The following is a 12,306-nucleotide window of genomic DNA, read 5'->3' on the forward strand; positions in this document are numbered from 1 at the left end:
AGTGTGTGTGTATGTGAGTATATGTATGTGAGTGTGTGTATATGTGTGTGTATATGTGTGTGTGTGTGTGTGTGTGTATATGTATGTATGTGAGTGTGAGTGTGTGTATATATGTATGTGAGTGTGTGTATATGTATGTGTGTATATGTGTGTGTATATATGTATGTGAGTGTGTGTGTGTGTATATATATGTATGTGAGTGTGAGTGTGTGTATATATGTATGTGAGTGTGTGTATATGTATGTGTGTATATGTGTGTGTATATATGTATGTGAGTGTGTGTGTGTGTATATATATGTATGTGAGTGAGTGTGTGTGTATATATGTGTGTGTATATATGTATGTGAGTGTGTGTATATATGTATGTGAGTGTGTGTGTGTGTGTGTATATGTATGTGAGTGTGTATATGTATGTGTGTATATATGTATGTGAGTGTGAGTGTGTGTGTATATATGTGTGTGTGTGTGTGTGTGTGTGTGTGTGTGTGTGTGTGTGTGTGTGTGTGTGTGTGTGTGTGTATGTATGTGTGTGTGTAATGAGGCAACTCCGCCACCCGGTAGACCAGAGGCCGACAAGGAAGAACCAGCAACCCCTGAGTTCTGCTGAGTTCAGGGGTCAGAGGTCACGTGGGCGGGGCCTCAGGGGTCAGAGGTCACGTGGGCGGGGCCTCAGGGGTCAGAGGTCACGTGGGCGGGGCCTCAGGGGTCAGAGGTCACGTAGGTGGGGCCTCAGGGGTCAGAGGTCACGTAGGTGGGGCCTCAGGGGTCAGAGGTCACGTGGGCGGGGCCTCAGGGGTCAGAGGTCACGTAGGTGGGGCCTCAGGGGTCAGAGGTCACGTAGGTGGGGCCTCAGGGGTCAGAGGTCACGGCAACAACAACGACACGTTCAGGTGTTTCACGTTTTATTGAGCAAGAAAAGAGAAAAGAACAAACAAACTTCTGATACAGAAAATAAAGTTCATGAACAACAGAAGAGGATTCTCAACAAACATTTATCTGGATCAATAAGAGGAAATTAAAGCTGCAGGAAGTGAAGCCGAGCAGATTCAAGTTCTCACTTTAAACTTTAACTACAAAGAAAAACTAGAAATAAAAACTTGGACCAATTAATAAAGTTTAGGGGAAGTTTGTTCCTCGGAGCTGAAAAACCTGAAGCCCCGCCCCCTTATCAGGCCCCGCCCCTCTTCCGTAGGCTCCGCCCACCTCGTATTCACCTGGAGCTCCTGTTTTCACCGCTGTTTCCTGTTTCAGATGTTACTTCCTGTTTCTGTTAGGCCCCTCCCACCTTTAGTTACCGTGACAACAAGTTGATGAAACCTGATTTATTTGATGATTCATGGTTGAATAAAGAAAAACTGATTCATCTGAGTTCTTCCACTTCTGCTCCATTTCCTGTTTCAACTTCCTGTTTCAACTTCCTGTTTCAGATCAAAGCGGAGTGGGCGGGGCCAGCGCTGCCAACGACCAATAGGAGCAGAGTGGGAGGTTAGGGGGCGGGGCCTCCCATAGACATATATACATAGACGCCGCATTGACTGCCTGAGAACGTCGGGCGTGGCCGCCATCTTGGATCGGTGGCGCTTTGACTCCAGTGCGTTCACTTCTATTGAGGAAGGAGGTGGATGCATGAGTAAAATAACTATAACTCACTTAATTTTCAACCCATTTTCACGTGGTTTGCTTTGTTACAAACGGCAGACATGTAGCTATGATACAGGATGCTTCATGTACGTTAAAAATGCAGGCTTTCATGGTAAAATACGTTCTGGCAGGTAGTCACACTACTGGTTATGCTATTCAGGTATACACACACACACATATACATATATACACATACATACACACACACACACACACACACACACACACACACACACACACACACACACACACACACACACAATATACACAATACAAAATACAGTATAGCATATTAGTGAAATATATATACATATGTGTGTATACCTGAATAGCATAACCAGTGGTGTGACTACCTGCCAGAACGTATTTTAGTATGAAAGCCTGCATTTTTAACGTACATGAAGCATCCTGTATCATAGCTACATGTCTGCCGTTTGTAACAAAGCAAACCACGTGAAAATGGGTTGAAAATGAATTGAGTTATAGTTATTTTACTTATGCATACACCTCCTTCCTCAATAGAAGTGAACGCACTGGGGTCAAAGCGCCACCGATCCAAGATGGCGGCCACGCCCGACGTTCTCAGGCAGCCAATGCGGCGTCTATGTATATATGTCTATGGGGCCTCGGGCAGATACTTCCTGGTTCCAACAGGAAGTGGAGCTGGTTCCAACAGGAAGTGGTTCCAACAGGTAGTGAAGCTGGTTCCAACATGAAGTCGTCCGGTTTCAAACTGAGTCAACAGGAAGTAAACTCCATCAACAGGAAGTAGTCATTAAGAATGTTTAATTTCCTCCTGACAGGAAGAACAAAAAATTTGAAAGATTGAAATTGTCCAGGTGGTTGCGATGGTTTGATCCAGGCGGGGTCATGTGTCCGGGGGCGGGGCCTGGGCCCCCCGGGCCTCAGCGGGCCCCCCGGCCGTACACGGGGAAGGCCAGCTGGACGTTGAGCGAGTCGTTGTGCTGCACCAGAGAGGTGTGGGCGGGGTTATGTGTCCTGGGGGCGGGGCCTCGGCCCCCAGGGGGCGGGCCCCCCGGCCCCCAGGGGGCGGGGCCTGGCCCCCCGGGGCCTCAGCGCCCCCCCCGGCCGTACACGGGGAAGGCCAGCGTGACGTTGAGCGAGTCGTTGTGCTGCACCAGCGAGGTGTGCTGGTAGTGCAGCACCAGCTCCTTCAGACTGGGGTAAAGGTTGTACGGCTCCGCGAAGCCGAAGCCGCTCGACGTCTTGTTGATCACGCAGTGTTTGACCTCGCCGTCCACCCTGGGGACACGGGGACACGGGGGGGACAGGTGAGACAGAGACAGGTGAGATAGTGTTTGGCCCAATCCCAATACTCCCACTACTTTCTACTTTCTTTCTTCCCCTCTTCTAGCCCTAAATAAGAAGGGACAGATTTTAGAGCCCTAAATCTTCCCAGGTTTCTGTCCCAATACCCCCACTACTCCTACTTTCAGCTCCACCCCTAAATCAGGAAGCTGAGAGGTAACAGCAGCAGCAGCCGTTACCATGGTAACAGCAGCAGCAGCCGTTACCATGGTAGCAGCAGCCGTTACCATGGTAACAGCAGCAGCTCACGGCCGGGTCGACCTGCGCCGTCGTCCCGGGGAGAAACCTGCAGCTCTGTGGAGAATTACCACTGGCTGAAATAAATCATTTAGGAAGATAAATGTTGGTTTAATAGATGAAATCTAACAGTTGTAGCTACGCCTGTTAAGAAATTTGCTCAGAAAATTTCGAGATTTCGGCTGCCGGCTCCGGAGCTGATTTATGGTTCCGCGTTAAATCGACGCAGAGCCTACGGTGTAGGGTACGGGGTACGGTACGGCGTAGGGCAGGGGTTCTTAACCTTTCTGACCTTGGGGCCCAATTCTTTCAGTACAGAGCGGCCCAGGGCCCATTAAATATAAACACTGTATAGCAGGGGTATTCAACTAAAACTTTAAGAGGTCCATTTAGAGAAAATTTACTCAAGCGAAGGTCCAGAACATCATTATATATATATATATATATATATATATATATATATATATATATATATATATATATATATATATATATATAAGTAGCCTCATAGTTGTATCAACATCTGCATCTGACTGTTATATTAAAAAAAGTACATATTTGCCAATTAACATGTTTAACTTGAATTAAACATTTTTTTCTCTTAAAAATAAAGTAGATTTTATTTTATTTTTCAAATGCTATCTTATTTTATTTCTCTACCAGCAGTTTGAATTTCCCCTTTTCTTTGTTAATTGTTTCAACACATTTTTATACTAAATTAATATAAACACATCTTAACAATTTAACAGTTTTGCAGTTTTTCTTTCTTCCCCTCTTATAATCTTATGCCCCCACTTTCTGTCGTTCAGTGAGAGAACTGAGCTCTAATTTCTTCTGTCAGGACTTTAAATCTGGGCTGGATGGTGTCAGGTTCTCATATGCATGTGGAGGTGCTCATTGATGAGCCTGAAATGATATTTAGTTTTAATTATGTTCACTGTGGAGAAAGCTGCTTCACAGCTGTATCTGGACCCAAACATGGGCAGGATGTTTTAAGATGGTCAGTTTATTTTTCTGTGACTTCAGTTCAGACTTGAGTGGATATGTTTGATGAAAAACTTTGTGTTTTGTTTCAGTGGCGTTTCACTTTCGCACTTTGAACGCCACGGTCTCTGAACGTATGAGACACTGGTTTTGTCCCAGTGGGAAGACTGAACAGGATGAATCTGTCCATTCAGGGTTGCATATTTAAAAATACAGCGAGGACAAAACTTAGTTTGATTTTACTTTAAGTTATTTACATTAATAAGTTGTCAGGACTCAGTGTGTCGGGTTCATCCGAGCCTGATCAGCTGCGACGGGCACAGCCCGCACCGCAGCTCTCTGGTCGCGCTGCAGCAGTTACTTTCCGATGCTTTTTCGAAAGCCCGAACAGTCCAGTCCAGCAGACACGACAGCCCACGCATCTACATCTACCATCTTTCAGCAGTAACGACGGAGCCCACAGCCCGAGCGGCAGCCTCAGCCGACCTCCCCGGCCGCGGGGAAGCGCCGCGCTCGCTCGCTCTGGGCGCAGACCCAATTAATCGATCCCTAATCCTGGCGGATCTAAACCTACTCTGTGCAAAATGAAGGATTTTCTCTGTAAAGACACACCATTTCTCTTACTATTACACGTACAGCTAGCTGAGTGTCTTCTCCTCATTTGGTTGGGAGTTGCTATGCAGTCCCGCGGCCCTCGGGGCCCACACGTACAAAACTGAATTTTTTTTGGCGGCCCACTAGATGGCGCTATGGTTAAGAATCACTGGCGTAGGGTAAGGAAGTGGGCGGGGCTCAGACAGGAAGTGGGCGGGGCCCATACAGGAAGAACCGTATTGTCCCGAATATAAGACGACCCTCTTTTTCAAGACTTAAGTTTGAAGAAAGACTTTTTGAACCAAATTCAATTTTTATACAGAAAATAATGACAGTACATCTGAAACAAATGATTATAACAATATATTGGAGAGAAAAAGCCTGTTATTTTGCCTCATTAAATCATTATCTTGAAGTTTGCATCATAACTTCTCCTGAGCTGCCGGTTCACCTGCCGAACTTCCACACACTTTTCTCCAGGTTGGAGAAACTACGTTTCTCCACTTTCTGTTATTATTTTCTTCTCTTTTCTTTCTTATACTATTTTTTATTTTTCTTCTTCGTGACAGGTTCGCTTTGTCCTGGGGAGTTAAGTTCAGCATTGGCTTTAAAGATATCCATCTAGTGGTGTAAATGGGTATAACGTCTAGACCCCGAATGTAAGACGACCCACTTTTTCAGTCTTATTTCAATGTAAAAAACACCGTCTTATATTCAGGACAATACGGTACTCACACCACGGAGCAGGCGGAGCAGAGACAGACACAGGAAGTGGGCGGGGCTAAGACAGGAAGTGGGCGGGGCCCAGACAGGAAGTACTCACACCACGGAGCAGGCGTAGCAGCCCGGCTTGCTGGAGTCCCGGACCAGGAAGGTTCCGTCCCGTTTCCCGCGCAGCAGCGACTCCGCCTGGTCCCGGTTCAGGTTCCTGAGACGCCAGAGACGCTCGTCGTGGTGGGGGAGGTCGTCCTCGTCCTCCGCCAGGCTATACTCACTAGAGATGGGGGGGGGGGGGGAGACCTTAGACCTAGACCTGGACCTAGACCTGGACCCCCCCAGACCTGGACCTGAACCTAAACCTGAACCAGAACACCCCCCTCCCAGACCCAGACCGGTTCTGCTGGGCAGTGCTGTTTTGAATAAGCTCCAGCTTATTCCAAACAGCACTGCCAGGATCCTGATGAGGGTGTGAAAACATGAACACATCACACCCATCCTCCGTTCCCTCCACTGGCTTACCATCCATCACAGAGATGAATATAAAATCTCCCTGCTCACCTACCACTGTGTTCATGGAAATGAAGGACCTCATCTCACCCCAAATCTCCCATAGAACCCTCCGCTCAGCTGACAAACACGACCTCCACCCCCCCAGAACAAAGCTCAAAAAATGGGAGATGGGTCATTCCAGGCAGTTTAAGGCTCTGGACCGCCTGCCTGACCACCTGAGGGCCCCCCAGACCACAGACTGTTTTAAAAGAAACTTAAAAACGTTACTTTTTAAGAAAGGCGGTCCCTGATGTCCTGGTCTTTTAGAATGTCCTTATGCTTTTTTTGCTAATTCAGCTTTTTTTTAATTTTATCTTTTTTTTTTTATTTTATTAAATTTTTTTATTTCTATTTTATTTTTATTTTCTATTTTTTTTCTTCTAATCTTTAATGTAAGCGCTTTGAGACTTGTTCTTCAGGTGAAAATGCGCTCTATAAATACAATTTATTATTATTACTTACTCCTCGGCGGTCTCGTTCTTCAGGCCCAGCCACTCGTTCAGTTTCCTCTGCCGGACCCCCTTCTGGGTCAGCCACCTGGAACAGAGAGGGGGGTCAGAACCAGAACCAGACCCCCAGACCTCCAGACCCGGTCCTCCCGGACCTACATCAGGTACTGGTCCCGGGTCTTGCGCAGCTGGATCAGGTCCGGTTTGATGCTGTTCATCTTCTTGTCGATCTCCCGGTACTCGCTGGCCTGGTTCTTCAGCTCGGCCTCCAGGTGGCGCCGCGAGTCCACGATCTCCCCGATCCGGGCCTGCAGCTTCTCAGAGTTCTCCACGATCCTGGGGACCAGAACCAGAACCAGAGGGGGGTTAGAGACCAGTGTGAAGTTAATCAAACTTTTGCCTCATGAAACTATCACATGTCTCTGTTTAGGCCTGTGTTGAAAAAATCGATTCTCCGATTTTAAATCGATTCTCATATTAATTCCTAAAAATCGATTCATATGTATAAAGATCGATTTAAAAAAAAAAAAAAAAAAAAAAAAAAAAAAAAAAAAATTTCCATCATTACATTACAACTTTTGGTACTTTCTTTGTTAATGCCCAAAAAAGGAACATTTTGTTGGACAGGAGAATAACTGGTGCCATGTTTTTGCCTTTAAATATGTTTAAAGGTATGAAAACATTAAAGTTTTCAGTTATAATTGCATACATTGTCTATATTTCTTTGCTTTATATTCTGTCTTGGGGTTACATTTGCATAAATGTTAAAAACCAAATTCTCATAAAATAAAAAATAAAACTGATTTCATCCGTCTCCGTTTCCTCCCTGGATCTGTTTGGTAATTCTGCCCCACGATGTTTCTGAAAGCAGTTATAGTTATATAATAATATATATAATAATATATATATATATATATATATAAAATAATATATATATATATATAAAATAATATATATATATATATATATATATATATATATATATATATATATATATATATATATATATATATATATATATAATTATATTTATATATACAGTTCTATCAGCATTCTGGGAGCTGATTGGTCCTTACAGCATCATTAGCTGCAATACTTGCTGTTGAATCTCAATTTAATACTAGTATTAATATGTTGCAGAACTACAGTCATATCATTCATGCAACAGCTCAAAAAACTGTTTTATTAACACTAACCCAAATCAATATCAGATCGAATCGAATCCGGATAATCGATTCTGAATCTTAAGAATTGGAATCGAATCGATTCTTGACATTTGAATCGATCCCCAGCCCTATATGTGACCCATTGCTTTTAAAGACTTTAAGCTAAAGATGTCTGTTATTTCTTCATACCAAGATTAGTTCCTCTTTAGCTGAAATGTCACATGTGTGACCTTTTAACCCCGATGTCTGTTTCTCCGTCTGTTTCCTCCCATTGTCCATTCACTGTCTACTATTGGCTGGTTTAAAATAGTCATGTTCCTGTCACAAATTCTCAATAAAAATCTGATGCTGCAAGAAGATTTTGGGAGAAGAGCTTGGGAGTTCTCTGTGAGGGCCAGCGGGCTCCCACTCCTCTGCTCTCTTCCCCACATTTCTGCAGAAAGCCTTAACAATCATTCTAACAGCCTCTGTGTTTTTCCTTGTTTATGTTACGTTGATTTGGGACTCCAACATTTGGTGCCGAAACCCGGGATCTCATACATCTGTGACGTTGGAACGGCGTAGATCAAACAGGGCCACCTAAAACTGTTGACAGCCATTCCAACTTCAGGGATGGGGCCAACAGAGTTGGTCTTGCGCCGCTCCAGAGTCCAGTGACGAGGTCCCCGAGCTGGGAAAGACCACTAAGAGACTGGTGAGACCTCTTCTTAGTGAAATTCTGTGTATACTAACCGGGGGTTAGCGAAAAGGTGTTGGCAGCGGGTCGGGGACCCCATTTTTGAAGTCGGGGACTTTTAAAAATACTAGCCTGGAGCAGTGCGTAAGACCAGCACTCACTCGGTTGGGGACGACTTTAAAAGTACAGAATAATAATAAGAAGGGGTTTCTTAGGAATGTTTTTTTTTTTAATGGTTTTGGTCTACCGTTTGTCTTGTCTAATGTTTATGACAGGAAACTGTCTATGTTCAATGTTGAGGTTTCCAAAATTATGAAGCAAAATTTTAATTGTTCACTAAAAGATCAGGCTAAAACCAAACTGTCAAAAAAAGGAAACTTAAGAAAGCAAAAATAACTGGCTAAAATAGCAGACGCGTGGTTAAGCTGAAACTTATGCCTAAATAATTTAAAAAAAATGCTTAGCTGATGGGGAGACGTCCCTAAAACTTTAGATGAAGAAAAATGGAGACAAAATGTTGCGAGATAATATATGAAACTTAAATGATTAGAAAATGAACTAATTTAAGACTAAAATGAAAACTGATTAAATGATTAGAAAATGGGACAAGGTTCCAGCAAGAGGAAACAAAAAAGTTGCGAGCCTGTAAAGAATGGCATAAAGAGATATGGTTTTGATGGGGAATTGGAAAGAGACAGAAAAAGGAAAAGAAAGATACGTGAAGGTGGGGAGAAAGGAGCTGCTGCTGAGTTGCAGGGCCAGAAGTCATGGTGCACGGGGTGTGTGTGTGAGTGTAAACGGCTACAGCAGGGCCAAAGGTCATGGTGTGTGTAAGGCTGCAGCAGTATGTGTGTGTGAAAGCGTGCTCCAGCATTGGGTGCAGCGTTTTACGAGGGGCTGCAGGATCTGTGTCTGCAAGGGAGACTTTTTGTCTGCTGGACAACGGGAGTTTCAGAGGTGAAGTGAGAAGCTCCCCTCTTGAAAAAAAAAACTATAATATAGTATAGTATATAGTATAGTATATAGTATAGTATAATATAGTATGATAATATAGTATTTTTTCTGTCATTCTAAGCCCTGAATGGAGGCATAGAATCGTAGATTCTTCAAATTGGGTTAATTCACCATTCAAATAGTTGCAGACTGCTTTTGCAGTGCTGTATTTGACCAGGTCTTTGTGTGTTTGATCATATGGAAATGTGATTCTGGCAATTGTATTTGATGAGATGTGCAAGATTGGATTTGACTTTTATACAAGCATGAAACATGTCAATCATCAGTACGTAATTTTACAACAAACAAAATAAAGAAAAAGGATTAACAGCGTCATCAGGTTGGGTTTCGTCCAAAACCCACATATAGATGATCTGAAGTTTGTGTTTAATGTTCAGTGGGTTTTTGCTTATGTGTAGTCTACGTATCGAAATTTATCCCAAGATTTGATTTGTGTTTTTTAAGACTTTTATAAATACATTCTGATTACTTTGAATAAGAAAGAGGAGTAAACAGGAAGATGGAAAAAGAAGGCAAAAAATAAATAAATAAATAAATAGGTGAAATGGTGAAAGCTGCTGATGGTCTTGCAGATCCATTTCGGGATACAGACCTGTTTGCAAATTGGCTGGGTAGGTTTGGAGTTAAAATTAAATAATCAAAAAAAATCTAATTGTTGTGTCTCCGTAGAGGAACATGCACTTGCATTGTAGCAGGCAAACAAAAGATTAAGAATCTCCTGAAGACTATATGATTCATCTGGAGACGGATTTTCCGACATCATTCTGGCATTCCTTTTGAACTTGCTACAATAGAGCTTAACAGCAAGTTGATAAAGCATTATTTGATGGAATGCTCCCTTCGGTCCAACGTTTTGTAACTATGAATTGTTGTTTATATATACAGTATATAGGTTCCCTAAGAACTACTACTACTAATGTTTTACGTTGCAGGAGAGTTGCTGCACGGACAGTTTTGTGTGTGAGGCACCCGAGCATGAACGGCAAGGACCATTATGTGATTAATAACTTATGTTATTTTGTGTGGTGTTACCTTAATGACATAATAACCCACTTGGGTTGAGAAAAGAAAATTCTGTAGTCTTTGACTAAGGTAAGAGACAGAATTTAAGAGGTTTTGCCACACTTAGTTCTAATCTAAGGTGGTGGGCGGGGGGATCTGAGGGACAAAGAGACCCCCCATCCCTGCATATCATTAAGTTAAACCTCCGACCTGCCAGGATGCAAAGGTCAAGAAGTGGGAGGCCTGACAACGAGACCCCTACCCCTGTTGACATACGAAACAATGCTCCACAAAGAGAGAAATACATTTGGCTAAATGAAGGTGCTACTGTAACTTCAGAAGGCCTCTGTTTGGTGCGAAGCAAACCAGTGCTCCCAAGGGATTTGTTCCCCCTGGTGGCTAAGTTGAGCCATGGGAAGTCTTTCCATGTCCCATCAGGAGGGAGGCAGGGTATGGTACATCACCAGAACTAAACTAAACTAAATACCTTTCAAAACATTTTTTTTGTAGGAGCAGGCCTAGTGCAAGGAACTAATGGCACTGTCAAAGCTAAGTCTCAGTTCAGCTAAAGCTAAGCTGAAGAGATCCACTCTCGATGTGGAGGAGCAAATTGTTTGCTGGAAAAATGTTCTTGTGAGCTGCTGTTTCTTCCTCTCCCTCTCCTAAGCAGGAACTGCTGAAACTGGTTGACCCAGATCCTGAGTTGAGTGGTGAAAGGTCATCACCCCGTCAGGACGGCCCTTTTGTTGTCCAGATCAGGACACCGGCAGCACCGGCAGCAGTAAAGTCTGCTGAACGATCTACGTGGGTTCACCAGTCACAGTGAAAGCTAGTGGGAAACGTCCAGCCCTGAGTAGGTCGGAAGTCGGACGGTTTAAAAACCCTTGTCCGCTGAAGAACTCACCTGACGCCTACTCACCAGCCACGGGCCTGAAGATGACTAGCCCAAACTGACTGGCTACAACAAGCTGGAGAGGAATCAGAGATGGAGGAAACTTTTCCACTAATGAGTCATGCTGACATGTTAGGAATTGTTCCTGGTTGTTTCTGGTCACCTCCTTGTCGTTACCACGGCGACCCCCTCCAGGTTACCGTGACGACCCCCCCCCGGTTACCGTGGCGACCCCCCCTCACCTCGACACCTCCTTGTCGTTGCCGTCCCGCAGGAACTTGTCGATGTATTCCTTGCTGAAGCGCTCCTGCGTCTGGCTCTGCTCCTCGAAGATCTTGATGGTCTCGTTGAACGCCTCGATGGCCGTCCGCTTCATCTGGATCTCCTGAAGAATATTAATAATATTAATATTAATAACTCTGGCCTCGATGGCCGTCCGCTTCATCTGGATCTCCTGAAGAATATTAATAATATTAATATTAATAACTCTGGCCTCGATGGCCGTCCTCTTCATCTGGATCTCCTGAAGAATATCAGAATCAGAATCAGAAAAAGCTTTATTGCCAGGTCAGACATAAATCAGACGAGAGAACTTGACTCCGGTTTACACTGTTGGCACCATTAATACGGACGCCATTTTTAGAGGAAGGATGACACTGGGATGGAGGAGGAGGGAGAAAAGGATCTTCACACTGTGTATTAATACCTGGTGTCAAGGTGCAAAAAAAAACACCTCAGCACAGAAAAGCAACATACACACAACAAAACAACATCAGCACTTGTGGGTATGGGGGGTGGGCAAGCCGGGGGGGGGGGGGTCCCGACACATCTCATCCAAGTGAGGGCCGCGGCAGCGTGGCGATCGAACCCGGCGTCCGCGTCAGGGGGGCTGATAAGAGGGGAGCCAGGGAAGGCGTTGGATGGGGGGGGGTGATTGTCAGTGCGTGTGTGTGTGCGATAAGTCCGTGAACCCCCGCCCAGAGCTGCTCTCAGCCAAAATGTCCTTGATGTTATCAGGCAGCTCGGTCAGTTCTGGGAGGGAGATCCGCAGGT

At 44.4% G+C, this 12,306-nt stretch overlaps 1 protein-coding gene across 1 annotated transcript in view; it reads right to left on the reverse strand.

The window, feature by feature from the left end:
* Nucleotides 1-2,266: 2,266 nt before the first annotated feature.
* The window catches only part of LOC133451344 (phosphatidylinositol 3-kinase regulatory subunit alpha-like), a 36,863-nt gene continuing 26,823 nt past the window's right edge, over nt 2,267-12,306 (reverse strand). The window contains exons 13-17 of the mRNA XM_061730315.1: nt 11,496-11,638; nt 6,663-6,839; nt 6,517-6,591; nt 5,609-5,779; nt 2,267-2,904 (exon numbers count right to left, since the gene is read on the reverse strand). Of these exons, the coding sequence (XP_061586299.1) occupies nt 2,715-2,904; nt 5,609-5,779; nt 6,517-6,591; nt 6,663-6,839; nt 11,496-11,638 (756 nt within the window). The 3' untranslated portion in view covers nt 2,267-2,714. The remainder of the gene's footprint in view (nt 2,905-5,608; nt 5,780-6,516; nt 6,592-6,662; nt 6,840-11,495; nt 11,639-12,306) is intronic.

Source organism: Cololabis saira, chromosome 9 (genome assembly GCF_033807715.1).
Source record: "Cololabis saira isolate AMF1-May2022 chromosome 9, fColSai1.1, whole genome shotgun sequence".
NCBI classification, from domain to species: Eukaryota; Metazoa; Chordata; class Actinopteri; order Beloniformes; family Belonidae; genus Cololabis; species Cololabis saira.